Here is a 14,520-nt window from a genome sequence, read left to right as displayed (position 1 = left end):
ACAGCTCTGCACCCTCTCAATGCTGCACTTAGTTTGTTTTGTGCTCAAGTTCTGGGGGTGAGGTGTGAACTTGGCCATTTGACTCTAGTGAAATCATTTGAGCAAACTAATATGAGAATGAGATTTTGATTTATTTTTTCCTCTCCCCAATTTGGGATGTTCTGCTGTGCCAACTTAACTTACTTTGGGCACCTCAGGTGCAAAATCATTTGCAAGACCATGAGAAATAGAAACAGGAATAGGCTGTCTGGCCACTTGAGTGTGCTCCACGATTCAACATTCTCACATCCACTTTCATATCTTCTGCTCATAATTCTCTTTTCCCTGTCTGATCAAGAATCTATCTCAGCCTTAAACACATACATAGACTCTGTCTCCACAGCTCCCTGTACCAAGGAGCTCCAAAGATACTCTACCCTCTGTGGGAAGATATTACTCCTTGTCAGTCTTAAATTGGCATTCCTTTATTCTGAGACTATACCATCAGATCCTAGTCTCCCACGAGTGGTACCACCCTCTCAGCATTTACCCTGTTGAGCCCCTTAAGAATCCTATAAAGTAAACAGTTGCGGTCCCAGCATTGATTCTTGTGGAACTCAGCAGGTTAGGTTACCAGCCTGAGGAAGAATCCTTACCTCATTTGCAGTTTCTTGCCCATTAGCTAATTCTCTATGTAAATATACTCCCTGCAAGACCATGGGCTCTTATCTAATGACTTAACCTTTTGGGAGTCACTTTATCCAACACCTACTGCAAGTCCAATGCAACACATTTACTGGTCCCTTGCTATTCAATTTGGTTGAAGTTTCCTTGTAAAACTCTAATTACATGATTTCCCTTTCATGAAGCCATGCTGACTCTGCTTGATTTGAGCTTTTGAAAAGATTTGTAGCTTAGGTTGTGGGCGAGGTGATGAAATGTCTGCAAAAAAAAAAACACACCAACTCGGTGAATGAATCTATGACAGAGATTATGATTTTCCAAAAATTCAGTCATTACTTCCTTAATAACTTATTCCAACAATAGATATAGGGGTGTCATGCTGGAAATTTTCCAATCCTCCATTACTTTTCCAGAATCCAAGAAATTTTGGAAAATTACATTAATTAATCCATAGGCTTTGTGGCTATTTCTTTTGGGATCCTCAATGCATGCCATCAGGGCCAGGGATATTATCTGACCTCAGCCCTACTAATTTGTCTCAAGCTTCTTCTAGAGAATTAATTGTGATCTGTATAAATCTTCACTTTAGGCATCGAGAGAGAAGTGGGGCAAAGAGGTGACAAGAAACACATGAGGAGGAGATATGGTGGCTCAGTGGTTAGCACTGCTACCCTACAGCACCAGGGACCCGGGTTCGATTCCACCTTGGGTGACTGTCTGTGTGGAGTTTGCATATTTCCCCACGTCTGTATGGGTTTCTGCTGGGTGCTCCAGCTTGCAGGTTTTGCAGGTTAGGTGGACTGGCCATGCTAAATTGCCCATAGTGTTCAGGGATGTGCAGGCTAGATGGGTTAGCCAGGGGAAATATAGGGTAGGGGGATAGGCCTAGGTGGGATGCTGTTCAGAGGGTCACTGTGGACCAGTTGGGCTGAATGTCCTGTTTCCACACTGTTTGGATTCTATGATTCTATTCTAGGACATACAGAAGTATGTATAAAGGTCAGGGCTGGGAGATTTTAATGCTCCTGACCAAATTGTTGTGTGATTGAATTGTCCATTAACACCCTCAGGATCCAACTACATTGGCTTCTGAAAAATATGAATATCAGTGACAGCATTGAACGACTGGCTGCTTAGACAATTTTATTTGAGAGTACACTTGATTGAAGTGATTCTGTACATGTGAATCAGCTGTTTGGGAGAAAATTAATTGTCAAACATTGAAGATTGTTTTTACTGGGACCAGGGAGAAACCTTAGCTAAAGGGATTTGCTCTATGCTTCTTGGCAGTTGCTTAGGGAGTGTTATTGACACAAAAAAAATTGAAAAACAAAAAACATCTCTGACTCAACCAACCGTATATGGGCATTAGCTTGGAATAGATTGCACTCTGTATTTAGTCCACTGAGCACATTATTGTTTAAAATATTTGATTCTAAAGCCAACAGAAATTGGAATTATGACAAACTTCAGTTGAACTAGTAGACGGCAGATTGGTTGTCACCTGATGACAACCACCCGATGAAGGAGCAGCACTCCAAAATCCAGTGCTTCCAAATAAACCTATTGGACTATAACCTGGTGTGTGATTTTTAACTTTGTTTACCCCAGTCCAACACCAGTTTCTTTTTGATTTGGAAATGCTGAGTATCAATTTATGAGATTAAACGTAAAATAAAGTGTCAATCAACATGCTCGGTTTTGTGCTGATGACTGCAATATAAGCAAAGTATACATGGCCTTCAACTCACCAGAGCCCTGAAGTACATCAGAATTAGGTGGTTACAAATGTGTATTCCATTTGAAAAAAAGTTTAACAGATTACGAGTTTACAGAACTATGAAATGAAAACTAAATGACATTGAAATGCAAAACCATGCTTCTTCCAACTGCTTTGTTCTTAAATAATTTCCATTTCATCTGGTGTTTTCTGTAGTCTAGGAATGACCATAATTCTGTTTAAGCACTGTTATACTTTAAAATGGTCATAAAGAAAAAATTAAAATGATTATATGAAAATGGTTGAATGTTCTCCTTTTATTATAGCCTCAGGATAAAAATATTCTAGATGTGATCATTGCTTTGCAATAATCTCCAACCTATATCTTCACGGCTGTGAAATCTGTGCAAGTTGGTTCAAAAGACAGTGCTCTCACAGCTGGTCACAAATGGACAGAAAACCTGTCAAATTCACTAGGACAGCCAACAGGAAGAGCAGGTGGAAAATTACATTAAAAAAAAACCTTGAACAACACAGCATTTCTCTTTTGGTAGCTGTTTTATTTGCAGTTTCTGTCCAGCTCCCCTGTGCCTCGTGCATTCTCAAAATTAAACACAGAAGAGGAAAGGGCCATATCCGGATGTCCTGTATCATTAGAAAAATACTTTGCCAATATCATCACAATAAGCTTGCATCATACAACTCAAACTCTTCTGCTTCCCCAAGCATGCGTACTGGTGGGTAATTGTAGCTTTCACTGACAACCTGCATTATTAAAGTACTTACAAGAGAGTAAAGTGTTTCACAGGAGAGTTTTCAAACAAACATTTCACAAACTATGAGGAAAAACGTCCAAAAACATGGTGACAGAAATAGGTTTTAAGTAGCATCACGAAAAAGGGCGAGTCGTTTAGTTCAGGAACTCCAGCTTTAACAGCCTAGACAACCGAAGAAACAACTAGGAAAAGTAGACTCACATTAGGGATGTGCAAAATTGCACTGTCAGGCTGAGAGTCAATGACCGAACGGAGTGAGAGGTAAATACAACTTTGCGAATATTAGGATACAGAGTTTGGCTGAGTGGCTACCAATTCCTGAATACATGCAGGAATGAGTCCTCACCTGCCACATTGCACACATCCTCCATTTTACTGTCACAGTTTTTGTTCTTTCTCTGTTAGCTTCCCTTAAAAATCTCAACCATGCTCCTAACTGACACATCTCCACTACAAGTAATTTGCACTTACATTCTATATTCAACAAGGCTTTCTATTTCTGTAGCTTTGTCATCCCTCCTCTAAGCTCAGCTGTTACTTCTATTACAAATACAAAGTCTGGCGAAAAATGACGTGCTTCTCTGACAAAGGAATAATAGCACAGCAGTAAATGATTAAAGCACTCTTAAATTTAGTCCTCTTTAAATCAATATAGAATCTCTGAGGACAACATCCTCTGATAATTAGTGGCCTTTGAGCAAGTTATCAGACTACAAAGTGTGACCAGTGGGAGGATAGGGAGGTTTCCACTAAAGCCGCACAATTGCCACCAAATATCAACACAAACATCTTCACAGAACGTTGTTCAACAGTCAGGTTTGGAAACTTGATCCACTTTGCTCCTTGTGCTCCACTTTCAACACAGATACTGAGGAAACCAGGAACATTCAAATCAACCCCAGTCTGCTTTCCTTCCTTTCTCATCACCCACCCTGAACAGGTTGATTAGAAAAATAGGTTAAATAAAAGCCAAAGTTCCAGTTTCCTTAATTACTTGCTCCACCTGCATGTCAATTCATTGCACATAGAACAGAAGAACATAGTAAGGTTTGATCACATGAGATCTCGGGAGAGATAGCCAATTAGATACATAATTGGCTTGACAGTAGGAGATTGTGATGGTAGAGTTTTGTCTTCCGGGCTTGTGCCGCAAGGATCAGTACTGGGTCCACTGCCGTTTATTATTAACATAAACAATTTGGATCAGAAAATAGGAGGCATGTTAGTAAGTTTGGGGATGACACCAAAATTGGTGGCATAGTGGACAGTTAAGGTTATCTAAGAGTACAATGGGATCTTGATCAACTAGGCCAGTGGACTTCGGAATGGCAAATGAAGTTTAATTCAGATAAATGTGAGATGTTGCATTTTGGTCAGAGAAACCAAAACAGGACGTACACAGTTAATGGTAGGGCCCAAAGAAGTGTTGAGAGAGAACTGGGAGTGCAGGTACATAGCTCCTTGAAAGTGGTGGCAAAGGTAGACAGGTTGGTGAAGAAAGCTTTTGGCCTTCATTGATCACGACACTGAGTACAGGGGTTGAGACATCATATTATGGCTGTACAAGGCATTGGTAAGGCCACATTTGGAATACGGTGTACAATTCTGGTCACCTTGCTACAGGACAAAAAAGATTTACAAGGAATTTAGCATGATTAGACGGTTTGAGTTATTAGGACACACTAGATAAGCTGGGACTTTTTCCCCTGGAGCACAAGAGGTGAGGGCTGACCTTACAGAGAATTATAAAATTATGAGGAGAATAAAGAAGGTGAAGGGCAAATATCTTTTCCCCAGGATAAGGGAATCTAAAACTAGAGGGCATAAGTTTAAGGTGAGGGGGAAAGAGTTCAAAGGCACCTGAGGGACAATGTTTGTCCACACAGAGGATGGTGCATATATGGAACAAGCTGTCAAAGGAAGTGGTAGAGGTAAATACAATTACAATATTGAAAAGACATTTGGACGGGAACATGGATAAGAAAGGTTTAGAGGGGTATGGGCCAAACAACGGCAAATGGGACTAGTTCAACTTAGGTAACTTGGTCGGCATGGAGGAGTTGAGCTGAAGGGCCTGTTTCTGTGCTGTATTATTCTTGAAACATAAGGTCCAGAGTATAAAAGCTGGCGTTTCAGCTATTCACTGAGACTGTAAAAAGCTCTGGTTGTAACCAGAACCAGAACATTGTATTCAGTCTGGGCCATCATATTCTAGAAGGATGAAAGAATCCTTAACAGAATTATCATAATGATTCCAGGGATGAGAGATTTTAGCTATAAGACTATGTTGAAGAAACAGGATTTGTTCTCTTTGGAGCAAAGGTGAATGAAAATATATTTGATAGAAGTGTACAAGCTTATGACAGATTCAGATAAGGTAGAAAAAGAAAAGCTGTTCTTATTGCTGATGGCACAAGAACTAGCAGCATAGATTCAAGGTTTTGGTCAAGAAGTGCAGTGGGACTAAGAAGAAAAACTTTCATGCAACCAGTGATAATGGCAGCACGCAGAACACGCAGCCTATAGAGATGGTGGAAGCAGAAATGATTTTAAAACATCTGTGTGCTAACAGGGGGAGGGACAGCGGGTAAATTTGTCAACATTACAAAATGCTTATAAACAGGCAGTAAATGTTAGGCTATTTATCCGCACAGGCTATCACAGCTAACTGTGAGCTTAATTTCTTTCCATATGCCCTTCCCATAAATTATTCAATACTGATCTCAAGTGGATATTCTTTGCCTTTCCACTTCCACTCCTTCCCCCATCATCCCCTTAATCTTATTGGGACTGAAGCAAATTGTGGTGCTATAGGTGTACATGAACTACATAGCGTTATGTCTGTCTGTATGCGTGCTATTTTAGTGATATAGATTATTGCCAAGCCTGCATTTGGTTCTTAGTTGGTTGCAGTAATAATGTTGATTAGTTTGTAGTGCAGCGGTGTGGAAAAATGTTGACTAATTTGTAAGCCTGATTTTAATAAACACAGTAGTCTTTAATATTCACCTTGTGATCAAACAAACCCTTTTGGAAGGAAATTTGCTGTCTAATGACAGCTTGCTGTCCTGCCCGTTTATCTTTTTCTTTCAGCTTGTAACTTGTATCATCGAAATTGGACTTAATTTGGGAATTAAAGCATAGGGACCTGCTGTTTATTTGTGTGTTCCTGAGTAGCATGTCAGTAACTTGTTAAAATGTTTTATTGGCTCATTTGTGGATCAGTGGAGTATATAAACAGCTTTTTAAATAACTTCTTCTAAAGGAAAGGGTTTTTAAAAAGAAATCACCAGTTTGGTAGCTCTTCTGTGTTTCTGCAGCTGTCACAGATTTGAGTCCTGACAAAAAGCACCTGTCGTAATTGTTGGCTGACATGAATAAACACTTTACACAAGAGGAACTAAAAATAATTCAATTGGAACCTGAAGTAACAAAATTTTAGAAAACACCAGGCCATTCAACTCCTAAAAAAATGGGTCAATCACTGCTTTAGACTCGGTAACACCTATTTCAGACCTCCCTTTTCTTTTAGATGTTGATAGAATGTCTGTTCTAAGATCATCAAATGTGCTTTTTTATTTAATAGTGTACTTTGCTGGAATTACATTCTGACAGTCAAAATCAACAACTTCTCGTCAATCCTGCAGAACTACAACTAAGTGATACCTCCCTAGATACTTGATTCAATCATTCGATGCCCGTGACTTGTATTTAATCGAGTATCCCTTGACCTAAAATGAGATATCGTACTGGTTATGACATTGGGCAGCAATCCAGAGGTTAAGAGTTCAAATCTTAGCTGTGAAATTGAATACAATAAATCTGCAATTTGTGAACTGTTAGCTGTAAAATGACCTTGAGAGCTGTTAAACTGTGGGAAATCAAGAAATCATAGATTAACACAATTTAGGAGAAGTCCATTCAGTCCATCCTAATTGTATCAGCCCTATGTAACAGCTACAATTACTTTCACTTCCTGATATAACTCAAACTGGCTCATTGATATCATTACGAAAAGAATATCCCCATTCTGGCTTCCATGGGACATCCAATATATGGTTAACTCAAAACGTCACACATTCAGGGCTACTAGGGAGAGAGATTACATATCTTGTTCCAAAATGATTTAAATTTAGAAATACATATTCAAATATATATTACAGCTTAGTCAACATTCAAATATTAAATGAGAACATACAAATTCACAAAGAACCAAACCTTACTGGTACATTGGCGGAATAAACAAACAAAACAGAGCTATCCTTGAACACAAGTGAGAGAGTAGAGCTTTACAAAAGTAAACCTGCTATGTTTTTGCACCCTAAGGGGAATTTTGTTTTTCTCTTTCCCCTGTTAGTTCTCCAGTATGCAACCGTTCAAGTGTTCTCTGGCTTAAACTCAAACCACAATACTAGTGGCAATTCCCTGTCATCCCCATGCTGTGGAACTTGGGTTGTTTTGACAATTTTAAACAGCCTTTTCACTACTGATTTGGGTAGCTCTCTTTCCTGTCAGCACCAAGGGGTAATTACAGCAGTACCACAACAGAGACAAACAACTGTGAGGAAAAAGCAAGTCATGTGACCAGCTTCAGCCCATTTTCTTCTATCTCTTACTTCAAAATACTCAATCACATTGTTTAGGAACTATGCCAGGAAAAAAAAATTGTAATCAGCTAAAATATTTGGGTATATCTACCGTGCGCACATTAATTAACCCCAATCTCCAACAGGATTTGTAAAAATAAAAGCCTAATAACAGATTTTCCAGTGAAATTTATGCAATAAACCTTTGGACATTTCAAAAAAAAGGACTGGGTTTTGATCAATGATCCCCATGAGTCCCATTTCTACCATGAGCCAGGACATGGATACAATCATAGCGAGAGGATTCAAGTACAGGAAGGAGGATGTTTTGCTGCAATTATACAAAGTATTGATGAAGAAACACCTGGAATATTGTGTACAGTTTTAGTTTCATCTAAGGATGGATATTCTTTCTGTACAGCAAACACAGTGAAAGTTTATCAAATTGATTTCTGGCAAATTGACGTATGAGACGAGATTAAGTTGGTTTAGGATTGTATTCTCTGGAGTTTAGAAGAATGGAGAGGATCTCATAGTAACCTAGAAAATTCTAACAGGATTACACAGGTTAGGTGAAGGATGAATGTTCCCAATGATGGGTGGAGTCCAGAACCATGGATCATAGTTTGAGGATAAGGGGTAAACTCTTTAGAACTGAGACGAGGAGAAATTTCTTCACTCAGAGAATGGTCAGCCTATGGAATTTACTGAGGAAGTGGTTGAGGCCAAAACCTGTGTTTTCAAGAAGGAGAACCTATAGATCACATGGTAAATGGATATGGTGGGAGGACAGGATTAAGGTATTGAGCTCAATATTCAGCCTTGATCATACTGAATGGCAGAGTAGGTTCGAGGGGTTGAATGGTTTACTCTTGTTCCAATCTTCTATGTTTCGATCTACAAATAGTGGCATCTATGGAATGTCCAATGCACCAATAGATTCCATGTGTGAAAGGAACAAAATTGTTGTTTGTGTTTAAACTAAAACGTCAAGTACTAATATGCCATCATTTAGCTGATCAGAAGATTGAAGTCTTGTGAGCTGAAAACTACAAGATACCTGATGTCTCTTTATAGATGTTGCCAGATCTGCTCGACTTTTCCAGCAACTTCTGCTTTTATACCTGATCTGTAGCTCAGGTCTGAAATTCTTCTCCAGATACTTTATGCCATCTGCTATTTTCTCTACTTAATACACCACCACAACATGTAGGGTAATCAGCACTGGCATCATTTTGTACCTCAACAAACAGTCAGTCATTCTTTTTTCTGTGCATGACTAAATTCACTTGGTCACACACATTTTCCCACAGAAAAGATGGATTCGGGAACTAAAGGAAGAACTAAGTTTGACATTGTCTCATTAGCCTCAAGTTTTCAGAACAATCGCAATACACTATATAACACTTCTGCAAATTTATAAAGGTTGAAAATTGAATTAGGGATATTAGTTGGCATGTATGATTTTGTGCCACACCATGCAGTTGGCTGACTACCTTGAGAGCTTGATATTGTTTATCACTGGCTTAAGAAAAAAAAATCACCAGTTTATCTACAGGCAACACAATCTCTAGAGTACAATCCTTTCTGCAAGTGCATAGACAGTCCACTTTTACATCATACAATACAAAATAGACCTTTTGGATTGCTGTTGACTGTTCGTTATAACTAAACAGAAAAGAAGCTGATCAGTAGAATATAACTGGAAACAAATATATGGCAAACAGGACTTGAAAAACAAAAGGGGCGTATTTTATCACTTATAAAGACCATTTCAGCTTAATTACTGAAAAATGAAGGTCACTATAAAAGATTCAAGTCAGTTTACGATTCACTGATTTCAGACATCTATTTTCTAAGACAAATGGCAAATTCTAGGACAGGCATTATTAAATGCAAAAATCCCACTTTCATTCAAACAGAGAGCCATGAAAGAGTGAACAGGTAGTAACCAATCCAAAGATGCATTTCCTCAGCCACAGTGAACGATAAATCAGTGATAACAGTGCAAGACAGAACCATATCCATCAACCATCACTGTACACTAGCACCAGAACTTTTAATCAACATCTTGAACACTGATAAAAGTAAAGACCTGTAATATATTTGATTAGTGCTTTCAAAATTTAGTAGAGGACATTGGAATAAAATCTACACAAAACTATGTTTCACAGGGACATTGCCTGTAATGACACAGAAGTCAATCATAACCACAGAAAGCAAGCCTTGTTGTTTAGTCGGTTTAAGTTTTTTTCATTACGCATGATATAAAAGAACAGCAAATTATTTACACTACTTCAAAAGCAATGGCCTACTTCAATTAAGTCCTTCTGTAGTTGAATCCTGTATCGTTTAATAAATAATTTATTCTGAGAAGTCAAACTGATCCTACTTCCATCCCATTCCAGAAGAATATTCTACAAAGTCTGGTAGCCACAGAATGAATAGACATATTGCACATAAGAACTAAAGACAACATTCAGAAACCAATCCAACTTATTATCTTGCATGCTTGTGTATAAACTTTAAGCACACAACTCTGTGCTGGTGCGCAGATATCCCATGTCTGCAAACACAAACACACGTGCATCATAGCCCCTGGCATGCATTAACGTCTGCACCCCGCAATTATGCACACATCCTCCCTCACGTTAAATGCTGTATATCATTCGCAAGAAGGTTGGAGATAGCGAGGACTGCAGATGCTGGAAAGTTGGAGTTGATAAAGTGTGGAGCTAGAGAAAACGCAACAGTCAAACAGCAGAGAAGCAGAGGGGTCGATACCTTAAGCCCTGATGAAAGGTTCTGAGCTGAAACGTCAGCTCCCCTACTCCTGCTTGACCTGCTGTGCTTTTTCTAACTCCACATTTTAGCAACCTCCCATTTGTAAGCACACATGCATGGCTTCATTAGCAATACATGTTGACATCGTCACTCCCAAGCACCCACTCAGTCCCAACCTGCAAATATCCAATGCTCTCATCTCGATCTTCCCAACATAGGCACATACCATGTACCCATGTGTACATGCTTTTCCCCTCTCCCCCACTTCCACATGACATGCACTCTCTCCCCACCCCTCCACATGGACATCCATTCTCTATCTCCCAAAAATGGACCTGCACTCCAAACCACTTCCTCTCCTTTCCACAACTTACAACGTTCACCTAATTTGCCTTCCTAAATCAGATGAACACACACACTTCTCCCCCTCCACACCACATACACTGACAAGCATGCAAATCGCTGTCCCAATACAAATCACCTTGGAGATGCATATACATCCATTTCAATCCTTCACAGATGTATGCATCTCGATCCCCAGACATACACACACAAATTCCCACTCACCCTCCAAAAGACAGGTGGGCCTGTGCACCCATACTCCCCCGCTCTCAACCATCCCATTCCCTCCACATCCTCGCTCTCAACCACCCCATTCCAGTCGCTGCCAATTGTCGCCCATACCAGACCTTTCCCATCCTCATTCTTCCCCCACAACGCTCACTCTTTTTCTCTTCACCTTCCTCTTCCAGCAACTCCGCATCCACACAGCCTGACAAGGTTATGGAATGGGATTAACGAACAAACCAAGGCCTTCCGTGCCCCTCCCAGCCAGCGGCAATGCCTGCGCCCGACCTGCAACAGTGCCATTCCGTCTTGTGTTATGTGAGAGGCGCCCTCCCCTGATATGGTGACAAGCGACAGTCTCTCCTCGCCCCCTTAGCTTGGCCCCTGTAGACGGGCCTGCTTCAAGGCCTGCCGTCTCGTAGATGTTCTCTGAAGGGAAGGGAGTATGTGTCAATTTCACGACTTCCCCAAACCGACCCATTAGGACCTGCGTTTTCACCAGGCCAATACCTACCATTTGGCTGGTGGTTCTCGCCATGGACATGGACACGGTCCCCACCCAGCCTTTCTCCGGCCTATGGCCTGTCCCTGGTACCGGGCCCCGGCGCTGATCACTGCCCCCGCTTGGCGGCTGCTACCTCCGCCATTTTCCCTCTCCTTACGTCATAGCACAACAATGCGCCTCGGCCCAATAGGAAGTCCCACCTCCTCGTTCTGGTTTGACAGCACGGCGGAGCCCGGCTTCCCGCGGTGTAGAACCGCACCTCGATTGGCTAGTGCAGTGACAATCAAGGTGTAAAATGACCTATCGTATTGACGAATCGCCCCAGGCCGTGAATTAAAATTGCGCATGTGCATGACAGGACACCTGATAAAGTGTTAACTGTTACTGTGGCAGGTAGCAAAGGCTTTGTAATTGTTGAGTGGCTTTTGCTACCACTGAACATCTTAACAAAGCTATTTCCCTCCGTTGAACTAAAAGCAAAACACTATAGCTGTTGGAAGTCTGAAACAAACAAAGAAAGAATGGTTGAGAAATTCAGCAGACCTGGCAGCATCCGTGTAAAGTGTTTATTATATTTGATTTGTTATAGTCACGTATACTGAGGTACAGTGAAAAGTGTTGTCTTACGTGCTTTGCAGGTGGATTGTACTATATAAGTGCATCAGGCTCACTGAACAGAGTTCAGGATACAATGTTACTGAAGGTGCAGAGAGAAATCAACATTTTAAAGAAGTCAATTCAAAAATCTGATAACAGTGGGGAAGAAACTGTTCTTGAATCTGAATGTATGTGTATACAAACTCTTATATTTTATGCAGGGAAGCATAACTGGGGTTGGAGGGTTCTTTGATTATGTTGGTTGCTTTCCTGATGCAGTAGGAACCACGGATGAAGTCTGGATGGGATGTTGATGGACAGGGCTGTGTTCACAACACTCTGTAATTTCTTTTGGATATGGAAGGAGCAGTTGCCATACTACACTGTGATGCATCCAGATAGGATGCTCTCTATGGTGCATCTGTAAAAAAATGGCAAGAATCTTTAAGGACATGCTGAATTTCCTTAATCTCAATGCTGTGTTTTCTTGAACATACTGTCAACAGGGTGGACCAGGGCAGATTGGTGATTGTCATTCTTAGGATCTTGACTCTGTCCACCATTTGATGCAGACCGGGGTATGTCCTCCACTCTGCTTCCTGAAGTCAATGATCAGCTCCTTCATTTTGCTGATGTGAATGGAAAGATTGTTGTCTTTACACCATGCCATTAAGCACTCTGTCTCCATTTCATTGTCTGAAATCCAAACTAAGATGGTGTTGTCAGCAAACCTTTCTGTGGAGTTGGTGCAGAATTTGGTCACACAGTTGTGTGTGCATGTATAAGGACTATATTGGGGGCTGAGTATGCAGCCTTGCAGGGCATTGGTGTTGAGAGTTATTATGATGGAGATGTTGTCACCTATCCTTATTGCGGTGTCTTGGTCAGGAAATTGAGAATCCAATTATAGAGGGGGGGAGCAGAGACTCCAGTCCCAAAGTTTGGAGACTAGATTGTTTGGAATTATGGTGTTGAAGGTTGAGCTGTAGTTAATAAGTAGAAGCCTGATGTAGGTAGCCTTGTTATCCAGAGTTTCCAAGGATGATTATAGGGCCAGGGAGATGGCATCAGCTATGGATCTGTTGTACTGGTAGGTGAGATACAAGGGATCAAGACAATCTGGAAGGCTGGAGTTGATGTGATCCATGACCAACCTCTAAAAGTGCTTCATAATTCTGGATGTCATAATTACTTGGTGGTAGTCATTGAGGCATGCTGCATGATTTTTCTTTGGCACTGGGATGATGGTGGTTTTCTTGAAGCAGGTGGGGCTTTAAATTGTAATAAGGAGAGGTTGAAGATGTCTGGGAATACTCTCCCCTGCTGGCCTGCACAGGATCTGAGTGCATGGCTGGGGATTCCATCCAGGCCAGTCACTTTCTGTGGGTTCACCCTTAAGGCTGATCTAAAGTCTGTGGTGGTGACAGAGGGTACAGGTGCATTCGAGGCTGCTGGAACAGGTAATATCGGTTCACTGCCCTTCTGTTCAAAACAAGCTTAGAGTGCATTTGAGTTCATCAGTTAGGAATGTACTGTTGCCTATGATTCTGTTCAACTTTGCTTTGTAGACCATGGAAAGAACGTCTATGGAGAGAAAATAACTTTTGAGAACTTCAGTATTCGAGTTGTATCAGACGCTGAATGTTGACTATTTCTCCCTCCACAGCTGCTGCTAGACCTGCTGAGTTTCTTCACCACTGTCTACATTTGTCTTTTGTTTTTGAAAATATATTCTCTGTTTATCTTGTAGGAAATAGAGCAGATAATTTATTTTAATGGATGAGTGATAAATATTGACCAGGAGACTCTCAAATCTTTGCTGTCCTTCAAAATAGTGCCATTATTTTCCATCTACGTGAATGAACCAACAAGACTTTGATTTAATATTACATTGAAAAGACAGCATTATTGAGAGTGCAACATTTCCTAAGTACTTAATTGCCTCCATGTTTATGCTCAGATCTTCAAAATGGGCTACAGCTCACAACTCTGACTCAGAAGTGAGCGACATGCATTTGGAGCAAGAGTAGGCCATTCAGTTCCTTCAGCCATTTTCCCCCCATTCACTAGGTAATGTTTGATCTAATTCTAACAACAAATTCCCACTTACCCCAGATAATCTTGCATCCCCTTGCTTCACAATAATCTACTTCTGTCTTGAAAATATTCATGCACTTTTGACCTGAAAATGTGGTGGCAGCAGATTCCCAAAGATTTAGGACCCTCTGAAAAGGCTTTTATCTCATCTTTGTTTAAAAACTAGGCGTCATCCATTTAAAACAATGATACCTAGTTCTGGATTCTTCCATATGAGGAAATATC

At 40.6% G+C, this 14,520-nt stretch overlaps 1 protein-coding gene across 1 annotated transcript in view; it reads right to left on the bottom strand.

The window, feature by feature from the left end:
• LOC122560705 (3-phosphoinositide-dependent protein kinase 1-like) overlaps positions 1 to 11,752 on the bottom strand; it is an 80,816-nt gene extending 69,064 nt beyond the window's left edge. Inside the window, exon 1 of the mRNA XM_043711644.2 lies at positions 11,611 to 11,752. Coding sequence (XP_043567579.1) covers positions 11,611 to 11,640 — 30 coding nt within the window. The 5' untranslated portion in view covers positions 11,641 to 11,752. The remainder of the gene's footprint in view (positions 1 to 11,610) is intronic.
• Positions 11,753 to 14,520: the final 2,768 nt, after the last annotated feature.

This window comes from Chiloscyllium plagiosum, unplaced genomic scaffold (assembly GCF_037043375.1).
Source record: "Chiloscyllium plagiosum isolate Xiang-an unplaced genomic scaffold, Cpla_swu_hap1 HiC_scaffold_20, whole genome shotgun sequence".
Classification (NCBI taxonomy): Eukaryota; Metazoa; Chordata; class Chondrichthyes; order Orectolobiformes; family Hemiscylliidae; genus Chiloscyllium; species Chiloscyllium plagiosum.
Note: the sequence above shows the minus strand (reverse complement) of the source record. Positions and strands in the feature narration are given on the sequence as shown.